At 40.4% G+C, this 19625-nt stretch overlaps 1 protein-coding gene across 2 annotated transcripts in view; it reads right to left on the bottom strand.

The window, feature by feature from the left end:
- polrmt (polymerase (RNA) mitochondrial (DNA directed)) overlaps positions 1–19625 on the bottom strand; it is a 132293-nt gene that overhangs the window by 53176 nt on the left and 59492 nt on the right. For both annotated transcript variants that reach the window (XR_013889492.1, XM_080212775.1), the window contains exons 10-13: positions 17074–17862; positions 15933–16055; positions 3429–3551; positions 1660–1839 (exon numbers count right to left, since the gene is read on the bottom strand). Coding sequence is in view for 1 of the 2 variants with exons in the window: in XM_080212775.1 (XP_080068901.1) it covers positions 1660–1839; positions 3429–3551; positions 15933–16055; positions 17074–17862 (1215 nt within the window). In the remaining variant the exon portion in view is untranslated. The remainder of the gene's footprint in view (positions 1–1659; positions 1840–3428; positions 3552–15932; positions 16056–17073; positions 17863–19625) is intronic.

Raw genomic sequence — 19625 nt, 5'->3', positions numbered from 1 at the left:
ATGACATACTGCTCCTCCCCTCTGCATCCAGCATTTTCCCTTTGTTCTTCTTTAAAGCTATACATTAAATTGTCATCAAACTTTCAATTTTTATAACAGACTCTAAACCAATCTGTTCAGGTTTTAGCTCCTTGTCTCCGTTTACTTCCATGTCTGCAGTTCTGTGTATTACTTTATAATACTCAGGATTGTAATACTCCTGTAATCTTTACAGAATGTGTCTGGAACATCCCTGAATGTATACAGCAGTGGCTACACTTGAATAGTATTTATTTACCTCTGAAGTGCTTGGGCCGTCCTGGAGTCACAAAAGGCATGAAATAAATTTGAGTCTTTCTCTTCCATTGTTAACAATTTTGTTTTGTTTAAAACCAAATTACACCAACAGACCATGAAACTTTCATGGAAAATAAAGAATGCAATCCTCTTAAGCAATGGAAAATGTGCTTTATGAATATCTGCAATATTCCTGTGGTGTTTACAACTGAGTACGAGAACATCCTTGAGCAATGTAATTTAGTAAGCTTTTATTCCTATACATAAGTTCATAGCCAATTCAGATTAAAGTATCCGGAGAAATGCAAAGGGTGCCCTCAAGCCTATTTTCGTGAGGATTTTGATTATACATTGTGACACGATGTTTGGTATGTTGCAAATTGTCACATTCGAAGAATTTCAGTTAAGCTGTTCAACTCTGCTGTCAACTCGATTCAGTCAAGTTAAAATGAATAAGGCTAACTGACTAGTGGGGGGGAAAAAAAATCAAACATTTTCGAGTTAGCCACTTGACAAATATTGCACAAGCAGGGTTGCTGATGCACGAGTTTAAATTATTTTCAGATCATTTACAGTTTATTGCAGCTCAATGCACTTCAATAAATTTTAGAATGCTTCAAAACAAACAGAAATTGAAAATTATAAACATAATAGTTATGGACTTTTTAAAAATTAATTAAATAACATTAGGTGTGACCTTCCGCTAAATGGTTTTTTTTTGGCTGAACCTTGTAGTCAATCCATTTTGGTTAATTCAGCATCCTATTGCAGTTACCATTTCAACAGACCTGATTATTTTCTCAGCTATTTTCAATAAATAAACTACGTCTGTGTAAAAGATCGACTTTGATACCAAAGCAAAATGCTTACTCAAAGGCAGTTTACATGTCTGAAATTAGATACTTTGTGTTTCAGTAATTATTGGTTCAACACTGAGTCATATGAGACAGAGTTAGAAATGTTAACTTTTATTTCTCTTCCAGATGCCAATTAACCTGCTTAACATTTCCAGAATTTTAAGTTTGAGTATCTGAATATATAGCATTCTTGTTTTTCCCTTTTCATTCCCGTGCTAATTCTGAGCAGCATCTTAAATCACAGTGAGAAGATAAGGTAAGACTATATCCTGTTTATGTGGTACTCTCATTGTGAATTGGAATACTTCCAAGTTGCTGCATATTACAGTTTGTAACTGGCATCAAAACAAAAAAAACAAAATGCTCGATGAGCAGATTCTCCCATTGCAAAACTGCTTGTCTGAAAAATCTATTTCAGTTGGACTAAACCAAAATTGTCCAGGACACTCCAGCCCTGGAGAAAAAAACCCAGAAAAATTATTGAACCTTTACCTGTCAGCACAAAACCACTACATTCTTTTGGTACCTTTGGAAAATCTTCAACTTCTTTCAATCTCTTTTCAATCTGGAGACGCCCACCAAATCGTGTCACACCATATACCACAGTCATCACCGTCTGTTTCACAACTTTACGATTAATGAAGCCTTCCAAGATTTGAGCAATTCTTACACCTTTTTCAGCGTCGCGTTTTCTAAATTCCTCAACCTGAGGGGAGAAACAAGGCAATTGCATAACATTCAACAGAAAAGTAATGGCCTAAACAATCAATGTATGTCGCCTCCTCTACCACTGTAGTGTGCAGTGATTCAACTTGATTTATTGGACTACCCTGATACTCTCTTTAATTGTGGCATTTCTTACTATAATTTAAGAATTACAGTAAAGCTACAATTAAAAAAAGAATTTAATTCTTTATTAGTTTTAAAATTCATATGCCCCTTTCAATTATTGTTTACAAAATCATATCTTCAAATTTTAATGGTTTCAATATAATATTTCCTCTTGCATTCATTGTATACTTGTTTACTGATGGAAAGAACTACTCTGAAACACTCTGGCTATGTTGTATCTTTTCTGGGCTCTTACAACCACTGTTGAACATGGATCCAGAGTATTGCTCAAATTAAACACTGTAGGGACTACCTAGCACTTCCAATAATTGGATTATTTGTGACTTGGTAGAACATGAGCATAATCCAAAGGTTAACACTGTTGCTTGTTAGGTAGATACTGCCATCCTATCCACCAGGAGACCTGCACTGTGAATGACAACAATGTGGAGATGCCGACGTTGGACTGGGGTAAACACAGTAAGAAGTCTCACAACACCAGGTTAAAATCCAACAGGTTTATTTGATAGTAAACCGACAAGCTTTCGGGGTTTGCCTTTTCGTCAGGTGAGTGGAGTGTTCTGGTCTCTGACAGAGCATATAACAGCACACAGAGCTTACAGAATACTGAATAGAATGTGAGTCTTTACAGCTAACCTGCTATTCAAGTCTTAAAGATGCAGACAATGTGAGTGGAGAGAGCATTAGGTTAAAGAGATGTGAATTGTCTCCAGACAGGTCAGTAAGTGAGATTTTACAAGCCCAGGCAAGTCATGAGGGTTACAGATAGTGCGACATGAACCCAAGACTCCGGTTGAGACCACCCTCATGTGCGGAACTTGGCTATCAGTCTCTGCTCAGTGACTCTGCGCTGTCGTGTTCAAACATCGCTCGACAATCACCAGGCAACACTGTTCTCTTCCTGTTGGCGAACACTTCAGCGGTCACTGGCATTTGGCCTCTGATCTTTGGGTAAGCATTCTCCAAGGCGGCCTTCACGACACACGACAACGCACAGTCGCTGAGCAGAGACTGATAGCCAAGTTCCGCACACGAGGGTGGTCTCAACCGGGATCTTGGGTTCATGTCGCACTATCTGTAACCCCCATGACTTGCCTGGGCTTGTAAAATCTCACTTACTGACCTGTCTGGAGACAATACACATCTCCTTAACCTAATGCTCTCTCCACTCACTTTGTCTGCATCTTTAAGACTTGAATAGCAGGTTAGCTGTAAAGACTCGCATTCTATTCAGTATTCTGTAAGCTCTGTGTGCTGTTATATGCTCTGTCAGAGACGAGAACACTCCACTCACCTGACAAAGGGGCAAACCCCGAAAGCTTGTCGGTTTACTATCAAATAAACCTGTTGGACTTTAACCTGGTGTTGTGAGACTTCTTACTGTGAATGACAAACAGATCACTCATTGAGAATGCTTCTAGTTCATCCACTCTGCTCACTTACCTGCTGTGCTACCCCACTGTAAACATCCTGCGGTACTTCACAGGGCATTAGGTTCACAGAAGTTGCACCAATCATATCACGTCCTAGGGCAGCATAGTGTTGCAAACCATTACAAGATCCATCCTGTTAAATGATAGATAAAATGCTTGGTGATTTGTCTTTATTGATTGCACGACACAAGTGAGCTTTTAAAAAACTCACTGCTTACTAATGCACGGTATAAATTACATTCTGTGTATTTTTGTTTTGACATATTCAGTTTACGGACTTTTAAACCAACGTTTTAAGTTTATTTATTAATGTCCCAAGTAGGCTTACATTAACACTGTAATGAAGTTACTGTGAAAGTCCCCTAGTCGCCACACTCTGGCGCCTGTTCGGATAAGTTGAGGTAGAATTTAGCATGGCCATTTACCTAACCAGCATGTCTTTCGGACTATGAGAAGAAACCAGGGCACCTGGAAGAAACCTACGCAGAAACGGGGAGAACATAAAGACTTCGCATGGACCGTGACCCAAGCCGGGAATCGACCTTGGGTCCCTGTCACTGTGAGACAGCACTGCTAACCGGCTGCCCCCAGGAGATGGATGAGATAAAAGAAAATGCAACCTTTCACCAATGCTAATTATGGTTACCTTACTAAACCAACATGATACTTTAGGCCATTTTTTAAGAAATAGAGTATCTCTGAGTAAATACACATAAGGGCTTGGGTAATTTAGACTTTCCAGAATCATCTTTGTAGAACAATTATGCAAACATTGCACCTGCCTTAATCACCATTAGTGTGTTACAGGTTGTCTAATATAGGTCTGTTCAAATAATGTTGCTTATTGTTGGGTTAACTGCAACACCATATCACCTTCCCTTAAGAAAATGTTTTTTTCCCTATACGTCTGTATGTTTTCTTTATGTACATGCTTCTTAGCTTTAAAAATGACAGGGGAAAAATTAAATACAAAGTTAAAGGAATACATACGCACAAAATGTATATATATATATAAGCCTTCCTTCACATGGTAATTAAAACACCAAATGATCTGATTAACCATGAGCAACATGGTTGAATTATTTGTCATTTAATTAAAACAGTCCATCTAGCTTGCATCTCCTGTGCGTCACGCTTCACAACCATATTTTGTGTTGAATTAAATTTTTGTGTCACTCCAAGTTAAATACAATGAGGAAAAAAGTATTCTTTTTTATCTGGACTCTGTAATTTACCAAAGAAGCATTGAAGCAGTATTGTTATAGATGTGTATGCACTTGTGCATGTACATAAGAACATAAGAAATCAGATCATTTGGTGTTTTAATTACCATGTGAAGGAAGGCATATATATATATATATACACATTTTGTGCGTATGTATTCCTTTAACTTTGTATTTAATTTTTCCCCTGTCATTTTTAAAGCTAAGAATAAAAACCAAGTGGTATATGAGAGGCATCAGCTGAAGGTAGAGGTCCTGTAGCAGCACTGGGAGGAGTCCTGTGCTTTGGCAGTTGGGGGAACTCCTGGACCTTGTAAACATTGGGGGTTAGTCTGGCTAGTCAGCACCAGAAAGGATCCTCCAGATTGGCATAAATGGAGAGCTGGCGCCTGGAATTTCAGATTAGGTTGAAGAAAAGTATTTGTCATTGTTTCTCCATCTCTATGTCTCCCAGGTGTTAACAGAATGCTTACATTTTCTGTCAATGTAACATTCAGAGTTTAGAATCCTCACAATTCAAACTAACTTGATTTACAATGAAGAAAGACAATCTCCCCCCTCAGTTTAACACACTTTCTAATATATGGAATGTAAAATAAGAGTTAAATATGTGTGAGGTCAAATATAAACTGATGTGTCTTTTCTTCTCTCTTACAAATATGGGCCCAGATTTCATAGTCAGCTGTGAACAAATTGCATTCACCCTGCGTTGCACTTATGCACAGGCATTCTTTGTGCATTTGCACCATGATTTACAGTAATTAGGGAGTCAAAATAGTGGGATGCCCTCGACAGGGCATGAGTAACCATGGACCTGTGCAAACAGGGCAAGAAATGGTGTATCTCCTCAACTAATCAGGCAGATGGAACTGTGTTGGAGGTACATAGAGTTTAAACCAGGAAGTGTAAGTTAGAATGTTTAATTCAACACTAAGTTAAGTATGCAAAGACAATGACAAAGAGGGAAAGGAAGATAAGATTAAGACATAGATAAAATACACTATAAAAAGTTAAAAGTTCTTTACAGCTCCATCAATAATTAAGTTTTAAAAGTAAATTTTCGGTAGCACAAGAGTTGTTTGGTATTAATTAAGATCACTAAAATCCCTTCCATGGATAGATGAGCTCAAACATTTTCTACCATGTTTAGTGGATAGCTAGTGGGTAAGTACAGCAAATTCATACTCTTGGTTTTTAATGAGAGTCTATGTTGTTAAGAGTGAAGCTTCTGGAGGAGCAAGGCATCTTAGACAGAACTTCCTGATTTTTCTGTTTAACTGCATATGTGTAGATACAACAGGCTGCTGTTTTATTTACTCCTTAACAGTGACTAACACCCTCACTGTTACTTCAACTGAAAATTTCAGTTTATTATTATATCTCTTTTATGATAAATACTAAACATAAATTTTATCTGAATTAAGTCTTTGAAGTTTGTCCTCTCACTTTTCTTCAAATAACTGATAAATACAGTGCAGATACTGCTAGAAGCTAAAGCCAATATTCCAGCAGTTCAGACACATAACAGTAATGATTTAACAGGAATGTTGTATACACTGCATAAACTCAGATTACAAAATCTGGAATCAATCATCAATGCTACAACTATAGATATCATCTCCTAATTCAGGCTTTTGGGAGTGGTTACAGCTGTCAAGATAAACTTCCAATAAAGGCATTAAAATAAATGAAGGACAGCATAATGGATAAATGTAAACATGTCACGGAATATATCTTTTTTAAAACTTATTTATAGCTTTAGTTAGGAGAATTGCAACTTCAGTTACAAAGAAACAAATGTGAATTGATTTTTTCCCGAGGGAACCTTTCAAGAAATCTGTACGAAACTGCTGCATTTTTAATTAAACTGTGATTTTCCATCATAGATGTGAATGAAAGAATCTTAGAAAAACTTGACACAAAAAACACAATTATCCACAAACATTCAATTAAAAATCTGACTCGTGTGTGGGAACTAAATAAACCTTTCCTTACCCATTGCAGGTAAATAAATAAATTAGTTCCCCAATTACTTAATTGCACCTTTACATGGATATGGAACATTAAATCTTTTCTTCTTATTTGGAAAGAAATATCTAAAATGTTGGCTTTAAATCTATTCTTTTTGTGTTTGGCAAAGAGCCAGGTCTGGTTACTCAGAAAGGCAAGCCACGACTTGGTGTTTGAAATCTTTTCTTGATGTCTGCGTGGTGTAAGAGAGGCTTCTTAAAAAATCAGAACATGGACATCAAGGAAGTTGCAAAGATGGAGTTCGTGGCCTGGCTGATGGAATAAGGCATAAAGAGACTGTGCTTTTAGATCACTGACATACAAGTTAAAACATAGAAATATTCCTCTGAACTAATATCGGATTTCACCCGCAATGAGAGCAACGAGTCCCAAGTACATTTGCACTGGTCCTGCTCCCATTGCTCTTCATCCCCATCTGAAATAGCTAGATTGATGCCTTGCATGTAGCTATAGCACTGATTCCTACAACAAAAACCAGAATTGAGAACTGGCACTGCAGAATTTTCTAGTTCGTTCATGAAAAAAATTACATATCAGAAAATATGCTGAAAATCAGAACATTTCAAGCATTCTGCTTTATTCATGTTAGAAGGACTTCCATGATTATAAAAATGATTAGCCTACATTTAGGATGTGGAAGCTATTGAGAGGGTGCAGAGGAGGTTTACAAGGATGTTGCCTGGATTGGGAGGCATGCTTTATGAAGTTAGGTTGAGGGAGCTAGGTCTCTTCTCCTTGGAGAGACGAAGGTTGAGAGGTGACCCGATGGAAGTTTATAAAACGTTGAGAGGTATAGATAGGGTGGATTCTCGGAGGCTATTTCCCCACGGCTGAAATGGTCACTGCGAGAGGACACAGGTTTAAGGTGCTGGGAAGCAAGTACAGAGGAGGTGTTAGGGGTAAGTTTTTCACTCAGAGGGTGGTGAGTGAGTGGCATCGGCTGCCGTCGGTGGTGGTAGAGGCGAACTCGCTGGGGTCTTTTAAAAGACTTCTGGATGAGTACATGGGATTTAATGGGATTGGGAGTTATAGATAGTTCTGTGGCCTGGTAGGTATGGATATGATCAACAAAGAACAAACAAAGAACAACACAGCACAGGAAACAGGCCCTTTGGCCCAACGAGCCCGCGCCGCCATTTCAACATTGTGAGTCCCCTCTTCCACCCATGACCCTTGTCTACGCTTATGGCACTCCACATTGGAAACCAGATTGAGGGGAGACTAATTTAGGAACAATTTGTTACACCAATCAGCCTAAGAGCACATCTTTGCGGTGTGGGAGGAAACCGGAGCACCCGGAGAAAACCCACGCAAGCACGGGCAGAATGTGCAAACTCCCACAGACACTGGCCCAAATCCATGTATCATAGAACATAGAACATAGAACATTACAGCGCAGAACAGGCCCTTCGGCCCACGATGTTGCGCCGACCAGTTACAAAACAATGACCCACTAACCTAAACCAATCCCTTTTCGTCCATAAACCTATCCACGGATCTCTTAAACGCCCCCAAACTAGGCGCATTTACAACTGCAGCAGGCAGGGCATTCCAATCCCTCACCACCCTCTGGGTAAAGAACCTACCTCTGACATCCGTCCTATAACTACCACCCCTTAATTTAAAGCCATGCCCCCTCGTGCTAGATTTCTCCATCAGAGGAAAAAGGCTATTACTATCCACCCTATCTAAACCTCTAATCATCTTATATGTTTCAATAAGATCCCCTCTTAGCCGCCTTCTTTCCAGTGAAAACAACCCCAAATCCCTCTGCACAGCAAACAGTGATAGTCACTGAGCTGTCGTGTTCCCCATCAACTGGTCCAGTTTAAGCGTACACTAATGACGTGAAGCACTAGGCTACTCTCGAAACATCCAAGAGCAGCCCTCGCACGACCCACGACGTGTATGCCCCTTGTTGGACAACAAGGCGGACCGAAGCACCTGTGGATTAAAAGAGAAAAACATCAATAACATGCACATCTTATGCAAACATTCAAGGGAATCCCCAGAAGCTCAAAAAGTAAAACAAGTGAGCCAGAAAATATGTTGGAAGGTCCATAGGAATCAATTGATTCCCAGGGATGACCCGAGGCTCTTGATCCTTATTTAAAACAGTTTCCTATATCCCTCCATTTCCATCCCACTCATGTGCCTATCTAAGTATCCCTTAAACAACTCCGGTGCGCCTGCCGCCACCACCTTACTTGGCAATGCATTCCATACCCCCACAACCCTCTGTGTGAAAAACCTCCCTCTAACATCTGAATTAAACCCCGCCCCCCTCATCCTAAGCCCGTGGCCCCTCGTGGTATTTGTTTCCAATCTAGGAGAAAGCTTACCACTGTTTACTCTATCCAGACCCTTCATAATCTTATACACCTCAATTAGATCTCCCCTCATTCTCCGCCCTTCTAAGGAAAACAGTCTCAATTTGCCCAGTCTTTCCTCATAACACAGTCCTTCCATACCAGGCAGCATCCTGGTAAACCTCCTCTGCACTCTCTCCAGTAGTAAGGTGACCAGAACTGGACGCAGTACTCCAAATGCAGCCTAACCAACGTTCTCTACAACTACAACATTAGACGCCAGCTCTTGTACTCTATATCCCTTCCTATAAAGGCTAACATATCATAAGCTTTCTTCACAACCTTCTCCACCTGTGCTGCCACCTTCAAAGACTTGTGCACTTGCACCCCCAGGTCCCTCTGCGTTTCTATACTCTTAACAGGTCTACCCTTTATCATATAACTCCCCCCTGCATTATTTCTTCCAAAATGCATCACCTCACATTTATCAGGATTAAATTCCATCTGCCATTTATCTACCCAATATACCAGCCTATCTACATCCTGTTGTATTGCCTGACACTGCTCCTCATTGTCTGCCAGTCCAGCCATCTTAGTGTCATCTGCAAACTTGCTGATCACACCACATACTCCCTCTTCCAAGTCATTTATGTATATTACAAATAGAAGAGATCCCAGTACTGAGCCCTTCAGAGCACCCTCCGTGCTCTCATTCCACGTACTCCCCGCATTGGAGATCTTTACTGCCTCCCAAAGATACACAAGGCAAACAGACCTGGCCGTCCCATCGTATCGGGCAATGGAACTGTGTGTGAGAACCTCTCCGGCTACGTCGAGGGCATCCTGAAACCCATTGTACAAAGAACCCCCAGCTTTTGTCGCGACACTACGGACTTCCTACTGAAACTCAGCACACACGGAGCAGTTGAACCAGGGACACTCCTCGTCACAATGGATGTCTCAGCGCTCTACACCAACATCCCCCACAACGATGGCATTGCTGCGACTGCCTCAGTACCCAATGCTGACAACTGCCAGTTTCCAGATGCAATTTTACAATTCATCCGCTTTATCCTGGACCACAATGTCTTCACCTTCAACAACCAGTTTTTCATCCAGACACGTGGAACAGCCATGGGGACCAAATTTGCATCTCAATATGCCAACATCTTCATGCACAGGTTCGAACAAGACTTCTTCACTGCACAGAATCTTCAACCGATGCTGTACACTAGATACATCGATGACATTTTCTTCCTTTGGCCTCATGGTGAACAATCACTGAAACAACTATATGATGATATCAACAAATTCCACCCCACCATCAGACTCACCATGGACTATTCCCCAGAGTCAGTTGCATTCTTGGACACACGCATCTCCATTAAGGACGGTCACCTCAGCACCGCACTGTACCACAGACAATCTCACAATGCTCCACTTCTCCAGTTTCCACCCTAAACATGTTCAAGAAGCCATTCCCTATGGACAAGCCCTCCGTATACACAGGATTTGCTCAGATGAGGAGGATCGTGACAGACACCTCCTGACCCTGAAAGATGCCCTCATAAGAACAGGATATGGTGCTCGACTCATAGATCGGTAGTTCCGATGCGCTACAGCGAAAAACCGCACCGATCTCCTCAGAAGGCAAACACGGGACACAGTGGACAAAGTACCCTTCGTCGTCCAGTACTTCCCCGGAGCGGAGAAGCTACGACATCTTCTCCGGAGTCTTCAACATATCATTGATGAAGACGAACATCTCACCAGGGCTATCCCCACACCCCCACTTCTTGCTTTCAGACAACCACGCAACCTCAAATAGACCATTATTCGCAGCAAACTACCCAGCCTTCAGGAGAACAGTGACCACAATACCACACAACCCTGCCACAGCAACCTCTGCAAGACATGCCGGATCATCGACATGGATACCATCATCACACGTGAGAGTACCATCCACCAGGTACATGGTAAATACTCTTGCAACTCGGCCAACATTGTCTACCTGATACGTTGCAAGGAAGGATGTCCCGAAGCATGGTACATTGGGGAGACCATGCAGACGCTACGACAACGGATGAATGAACATCGCTCGACAATCACCAGGCAAGACTGTTCCCTTCCTGTTGGCGAACACTTCAGTGGTCACGGGCATTCAGCCTCTGACCTTCGGGTAAGCATTCCCCAAGGCGGCCTTCACGACACACGACAGCGCAGAGTCGCTGAACAGAGACTGATAGCCAAGTTCCGCACACATGAGGATGGTCTCAACAGGGATCTTGGGTTCATGTCGCACTATCTGTAACCCCCGTGACTTGCCTGGGTTTGCAAAACCTCACTTACTGTACTGTCTGGAGACAATACACATCTCTTTAACCTGTGATCAGTGCTCCTTCCACTCACATTGTCAGCCACTTCAGGTCTTGAACAGCAGGTTAGGTGTAAGGATTCGCATTCTAATCAGTAATCTCTAAACTGTCTGTGCTTTATATGCTCTGTCTGAGGCCAGAACTCTCCATTCACCTGACGAAGGGACTAACCCCGAAAGCTTGTGAGTCTATTATCAAATAAATCGGTTGGACTAAAACCTGGTGTTGTCAGACTTTTTACTGTGTTTACGCCAGTCCAACACCGGCATACCCACATCACACCACTAGTGACAGACCTCCAGCTAGAAAAAGACCCTTCCACTACTACTGTGTCTCCTATTACCAAGCCAGTTATCAATCCATCTAGATACCTGTCCTTGTATTCCATGAGCCTTAACCTTTTCAACCAACCTACCATGAGGGACTTTGTCAAACGCCTTACTGAAATCCATATAGACGACATTAACGGCTCATCCTTCGTCAACTGTTTTTGTCATCTCCTCAAAAAATTCTACCAGATTCGTAAGGCAAGACTTCCCCTTTACAAAGCCATGCTGCATATCCCTAATCAGATCGCAATGCTCTAAATGCGTATACATCCTATCTCTAAGAATCTTCTCCAACAACTTCCCTACCACTGACGTCAAACTCATTGGCCTATAGTTACCAGGGTTGTCCCTACTACTCTTTTTAAACAACGGTACCACGTTTGCCATCCTCCAGTCCTCTGGGACCTCACTTGTGTCCAAAGAAGAGACAAAGATTTGCGTCAGAGGCCCAGTAATTTCATCTCTCGCCTCCCTAAACAGCCTAGGATAAATGCCATCAGGCCCCGGAGATTTATCAGTTTTAATGCTACCTAAAAGCCCTAACACTTCCTCCCTCGTAATGAATATATCCTTCAACTGGTCTACAGCTCCCTCCAAGACAGTATCAAGCATCAAGCCCCTCTCCTTCGTGAATACTGACGCAAAGTATTCATTCAGGATCTGCCCCATTCCCTTGGACTCTAAGCACAGTTTCTCTCCTCTGTCCCCAAGAGGACCGATTTTTCCTCTAACCGCCCTTTTGTTCCTAACATAGGAGTAAAATGCTTTTGGATTTTCCTTAATCCTGTCTGCCAAAGCCATTTCATGCCCCCTTTTTGCCCTTCTAACTCCCTGTTTGAGCTCCCTCCTATTCGCTCTGTATTCCTCCAATGCTCTCTCCATTCCCAGTTGCTTAAACCTAACATACGCCTCTCGTTTTTCCCTGACCAATTCCTCAATATCCCTAGTAACCCACAGTTCTCTAATCCTACCTTTCCCATCCTTCCTCTTAACCGGCACATGTCTTTCCTGCAACTTTTTCAGTTTCCCTTGAAAGACTCCCACATGCCAAACGTGGACTTACCCTCAAACAACCTCTCCCAATCAGTATCCCTAAGTTCCTGCCTAATCCAGCTGTATCTAGCCTTCCCCCAATTTAGCACCCTCCCCTTAGGACAGCACTCATCTTTTTCCACTAATATCCTAAAGTAGACAGAAGTAGGCGCAACTTGTGGGCCAAAGGGCCTGTTTGTGCTGTACTGTTCTATGTTCATTTTCGCACAAAAACGTTTGCAGCCAATTAACACTGCAAGATATGTAATTTTTGTTCAAGTTATAATATTATAGCACTAATTTTGAAAACTAAAAGAACATAAGGCCACATGTCTACCTATTTTTAAAAATATTAAAACTTAGATCTTTGTGGATTCCTGTTGTAGGTTCCACAAGGTCATTGGGATGCTCTGCTATACATGATTAACAATATATACTATCTGATTTGTGAAGACAAGATTTGCCTCATTCTATCTGTAGCCATGCTTCAGATTTAAAATAGTCACAATTTCCAACTACAGTATTGAACCATTTCTAAAGATATATCATAGAATTTTTTAAAAATCACCACCTTCATTTTCAAATGCATAAACAGTACATTTACATGTTCACTTTTATAAACGGAATTTCATATTCCAAACAGACTACGTGCAATCGAAGATAACCTACTCACCCATTTAAATACCACTATACTAATACCAATACAGCTATTAATCAACTAAATAAAATCATCTTTGTCCTTTCACCAACTCTCTATGAAGCAAATTAGATTTAAAAAAAATTTGAATTCATTACATGTGACCTGTCAGTAACTGAGTGGAAACGTGAAACTGGGTAACTCTGATGTCAATGACAAATGCTTCAGTGAAAGTACACAAGTCTGATCATGATGCTACTGGTTACGACATCAAAAAGTAAAGTTTATTTATTAGTCACAAGCTGACTTACATTAACACTAATGAAATTACTGTGAAAATCTCCTATTGTTCAGTTATTGCAATCGTTCTGAATCAGAAGATTAGGCCAACCAGTTCAAAGCATACAACTAGCAGAAACCTATCAAAGACAAAACAACTATTGCATCAGCTCCTACTTTCTTTGAGAGCCTTACTTACCCTAAGTTCCAATCTTTTATAATTCAACTTTGCAATTATCAATCCAAAATGATATTTTTTTCACCATGATGATGTCCTGCATTTTGATGGTGGCTCCTTGCCTACATTGCTATTAGAAATACAACTCCCAACAACGTTTTTTAATTCATTTATGGGACATGAGTGTTGCTGGCTGGACCAGCATTTTTTGTTCATCCCTAGTTGCCCTTGTTCAGAGGGCAGTTGAGAGACAACCACATTGCTGTGGCTCTGGAGTCACATATAGGCCAGACCGGGTAAGGCCAGCAGATTTCCTTCCCTAAAGGACATTAGTGAACTGGGTTTTTCCAACAATCTATGATGGTTTCGTGGTCATCAATAGATTCTTAATTCCAGACATATTTTATTGAATTCAAATTGCACCATCTGCAGTGGTGGTATTCAAACCCGAGTCCCCAGAACCTTAGCTGAATTTCTGGATTAATAGTCTACGATAATATCACTAGACCACTGCCTCCCAGTAATTGACATTACTAATAATGAGAAAAAAAATCCCTGGAAATCTGAAATAAAATTAGAAAAAGCATTGAAACACAGAGGTCAATCAGCAAAGAGAAAATCCACTTCTTCTTACCAGATGCTAACTGACATGCAAGATAATGTAACTGCTCCGCAGTCGATTCCAATTACATACTTCCAATTACGTACTTTGCTGTATAAGCAACGTGTTTCTCAGTTTTCTATACAAGGTCTATTAATCACGATCTCCTTTGCTCCAGCTGCCATTTTTCAAACTTCACTATGGCGAGATTAACTATTAGCATTTCTGCACTGTTGAAGATATTAAATGGTGCATCTGAAATTGTTCAAGGAACAGCTCATTCCACATTAACCAAAAGAAAATGAATAAGGACATTCTAGGAAATAGGAATTAGGTAACTGGTAATTCTTGGGACTGCTCCAACTTCAGAAAGCAAATGTTTTCCAGTAAATCTTCAATTTACTTACAAAGGATATAATATTATGAGCAAAAAAATAGTTATTTTAAATTATATCCTAATTTTTCTATTCTCCTGCATCAAGAACACTTCTCCAATAGGAGAGCTGGTTTCATTATGACTGGTATCAATCAATGCTTTTCTGGAATCAAATGGCATGAGGCATACATGAAAGGTGCATCTATTACCTCAACTTCAGCATGCAGGCTCATCCTGTAGCTGCTGGCCTAACTTCAGATACCTGAAGTTATAATCGCACAAACTGGCTCCATTGTTCCAAATATCAACATTTATTATCAACTCAAAGATGCCTGTGTAAATATTTATCCTGGGAATGCACCATCTAAATTTGCCATCATTCATACTGGGATAACAGAATGCAATCACTTCACTGATTTGTTGATGAACCAATCATATGGTTGCATGGTGGCATACTGATTATGTTACTGGGCTATTCACCCAAAGGCCTCAGTGGGGTGAAAAACTGAGACTGACTACTAATACGTGTGGCTTAAGACCAGGGTTGACATATAAACTGTGTATATATAAGAACATGACTTTTGAGGCCAATAAAATAGGGTCGACTCATACGTCACAATCAATATCACTTTCAGAAATTGAAAGGAAATCAACTGGCATTGACCTTCAACTAAATGCAACTGTTCAGTAAAATGCGTCACACATTGTAAACAATAAAACATTTATTAGGCCATCAGTTCTTTTTCATGTTTTTAATACTACTTCGGCTCTACAACCCTCTCTCTGTGCTCCATCAATTGAGGGTTTCCAATTTTAGTCACTGACTTTGGCAGCCTTTAAGCTCTGAAATTTCCACCCTGTATCTATCTGTGTCTCTTCTTCTTTTCCCTCAGACCTGCCCTGTTGGCCTAGTTTTTGATCATCTGGTTTAATAACCGTTCACATGATCTGGTGTTCCAAGTTTCATTCCACAACATTCACGTAAAGTGCATTGGGGCATTTCATCTCATTAAGGGCACTATACAAATGAAAACTTGTTATAATCCTCCAAAGTAGACCAGCCCGTTGTCTCAAGTAACTTCAGCTGCCTATGTAGAGGGAAAAGAAAGCAACTGTATGTTCATCTAAATATCTCAAGACTGACCTGATGAACTGGAAAATAAGAGATGTATTTGGTTGGATCAGGTGATCTCACAGCATGTGCTATCTCTGTGCAGCACGCCAATGTCTGCCAAGGCTCATCTGCATTCATCCACCACTTCCTCCCCTTGGAAAAGCAAAAGCATCTTAGACACAGAGACACACCATTTTATGTAAACACTGTTAATCAATGCTTTCAACTATTCAATTCAAACACAATGTCTATGTTGGACTACATTATGTTAGAACATGGTTTTATTCATCATTTAAAACTGCATACATTTTACTATATTGTTTTACAAAATAAATATAAATGAGTGGCTTAGATGCCAATGCAACCCATATGAATGAAGTTCTGAATATTTAAACTTTCCACGTAATTGCAACTGAACATCTTAAATCACTTAGCAGTTTTTAACGAGACAGATAAGACCCTTCTCACAATAGCTCAGCACCTTTAGAATGTACATACAGGACACATTTTTCACACTAACATTGGCTGGGGTTTTCTTACTCCATCATGGTGTGACCCGCTGCAGGAGATTTGGCAGTATAGTCAATAATCCACTTACTTTTGTTGGGATTGGATGGCCCTGGTGGTGGGTGGGGCCAGAAAATCCTGTTCATTATTGCACAGAAATAAGCCAAAATTCCAATTTTTAGCCTGCTATGTCTAAATACATTGGAGGTATTCAATACTTTTCTTCACTTTTTGGTCTTATGTATTTGCTTGCTTTCATCGCTTTTTCCAACGGTGGGCAAGGTTTTGCGGGCTGTTATTTGAATCATCTCTGCCAAAGGTGAAGATGGTCACTGCCAATCTCAAATGTATACACTAATGTGTGTCCTTCTGGCTGTCACTTAGGGTTATAAAATAATTAATGGGAGCAAATATTTGACAATCATGGATGCTTTTCTCAGAGATTGGTGAAGACAAATCAAAAAAATTGCACTGGAACACATCATTCATAGAAATAACAATCCCTTTTAATTACTTTGGATTTGTATAATATAAAGCAATACACTTAACTATCAATTCTTGTTGCAATTTTTATGTAGAATGCAAAACCAGGAAATGTGTAGACTGACATTTAATTTTAAATGCAGAAATGTAAATCACTATTTTTGAACTGATGTTCACTTACTGTTAATGGGTTATCTGCTGAATCCAAGATGTTGTCCATTACTTCAGCAGCATAATCAAGTCGCTCTTTGAGGGAGCACTTTTTCTTAAAGCCGGTTAAGTTAACAAGATGAATCTTCAACCAATTTAACCCATGTTCACCCAAAGGCTTTCCTTCTGCAAACAACAAAACAGCACGGGTAACATCACTGCCCAAATGGTTAAAGTATGGAGGGCACGGGTAAGTTCTTCCTCGGAAGTCCATGTTGTGAGGAAACCAGAACACATCATCTCTCACATGGTTGGCAATGGAAAGCTTGTACAGTGCATCCATTCGAAGGCTGTGCATTTCAGCTGCTCTTTTCCTCACCCAAGCTATCTTCTTTTTCAAGACGGATTTGGCTGCTGGACTAATCTCTGATTTTAGGTCAGACTTGGGCATGTTTGGAGCTTCTGAAAGAGGAGGTGGTATCTCCAGCTTCTCATTTCCTTTGTCATTAAAAATAGAAATAATCAAATCGAGCATTGGTTTGTTAACTTTCCAAGCACAATTACCAAGCTGGTTTAAGGAATCTAGCACTGGATGCAAGTCACTACTCTTGCATTTTTCCAAAAGTAACTGATGTTGCAGAGCTCCTTCCACACACCGCATTAATTTAGTGGGTGTCAGAACATAGGCTCCAAACTTAGGCGAAGTCCACGGAATGGGAGCACACACCATGGGCATGACAGAGGAGTCAAAAATCAAAGTCGTCTCTGCAGCTTCTGAAAGGATCTGAATTAGAATAGGATGTGGCTTGATGAAACCAATCTGCAAAAAAAGAGACATCATAACAAATGGTTTGTACTGAAAACATTAACCAACTTGTGTTTTTTTCCCCAAACGTGGATAGTTTGGGGTGTACTCCCCAATGTTTTCTGTTTCAATTTCAGATTTCCACCATTTACATTAAAAAAGAATAAAATTATCCCTACATCACCTATTATCTTTCACAAATGTACTTAAAATTATATAAATTGATTTCAGTACAAATTTCTTTGTCCTTAATCAATTTAATTTCAAACATCTTAAAGCTTCTCCCTTCTCTTCACACCATTCCTCTATGATTATGATGAAGTCCCATTACGACATGGCAAGGTGCCTTTTGCAAAGAAATGTGCACATAGCCACTCCAAAACCTATACCCTGCATTGTTCTATTATGCATTTTGTTTGAGCAGCCAACTGAAAACAACAAATGATAGATATCAGTGATAGAAGTGGAGGGGGAGGGTAAGAAGTCCCCATAATTAACATTCATCACCAAGAATCAGATTCCTACACTGTTTGAATATCACTCTGTATTAGTGACCTAGACCCATAAGTCTTCCAGTTCCACATTCACCACCCAGGCATTCCAATAGGACTAGACTTTAAATTGAATTAAAACAAATCACAGATATTCTGGATTATAACAAATTATGCACGTAATTAGAGGGGAGACGACGGCCGAGTGGTATTATCACTAGACTATTAATCCAGAAACTAATGTTTGGGGGACCTGGGTTCAAAACTCACCATGGCAACTAGTGGAATTTGAATTCAATAAAAAAAAAATTTGGAATTAAGAATTTACTGATGACCATGAAATCATTGTCAATTGCCAGAAAAACCCATCTGGTTCATCAATGCCCTTTAGAGAAGAAAATCTGTTTTCCTTACCTGGCCTGGCCTAGATGTGACTCCAGAGCCACTGCAATGCGGTTGACTCTCAACTGCAAGGGCAACTAGGGATGGGCAATAAGTTCTGGCCAGCTAACGACACTCATGTCCCACAAATTATAATGAATAGCTCTCCACTGTCCCACAAATTTTCACCATTTGACATTGTATGCCCAGTTAATGAATGATATCCTTCAAATGAATATGGACTCAGCTAGTGATGAGGAAAATCTTGTTCTAGAAGCTAAACCAAAGCTGTTCAGTAATCATGACACTAGTTGAAACATTCTTATTTTGCATATGGACTTGATCTTCCACTGTAATAGCAAGTGCCAACTGAGAGAAACAAAAGTAAAGTGTATTTATTAGACACAAGTAAGGTTTACATTAACAGTGCAATGAGGTTACTATGAAATTCCCTTGGTCACCACACACAGGCACCTATTCGTGTCAATGCACCTAACCAGCACATCTTTCAGAATGCAGGAGTAAACCTGAGACCCAGAGGAAACTCACGCAGGTACGGGGAGAACATGCACACTCCACACAGACAGTGACCCAAACCGGGAATTGAGCCCAGTCCCTGGCGCTGTGAAACAGCAGTGCTAACCACTGTGCTACTGTGCCGCCTCAAGAATACCAAAATACCAAGAACCACAGTCAACAAGATATGTACTGGGATGATCATGATGAGTTTAGTCCAGTCGACAAAGGGTATGATCGGAAAGGAAGGAACTGCATACAAAACCTATTTGCAGAATATGTGCAAAACATGTCAGTATGATGGATGAAGGTAACAAAATGTTTCACCCATGGGTTGTCTTTCAACAAGTGAAAGGTTGAGGAAGACAACATGGGCTAGGCACCATCACA

This window comes from Carcharhinus amblyrhynchos, chromosome 26 (assembly GCF_965287045.1).
Source record: "Carcharhinus amblyrhynchos chromosome 26, sCarAmb.v2.hapA, whole genome shotgun sequence".
NCBI lineage: Eukaryota > Metazoa > Chordata > Chondrichthyes > Carcharhiniformes > Carcharhinidae > Carcharhinus > Carcharhinus amblyrhynchos.
The sequence above is the reverse complement of the archived record's forward strand: the minus strand, read 5'-3'. Positions and strand labels throughout refer to the sequence as shown.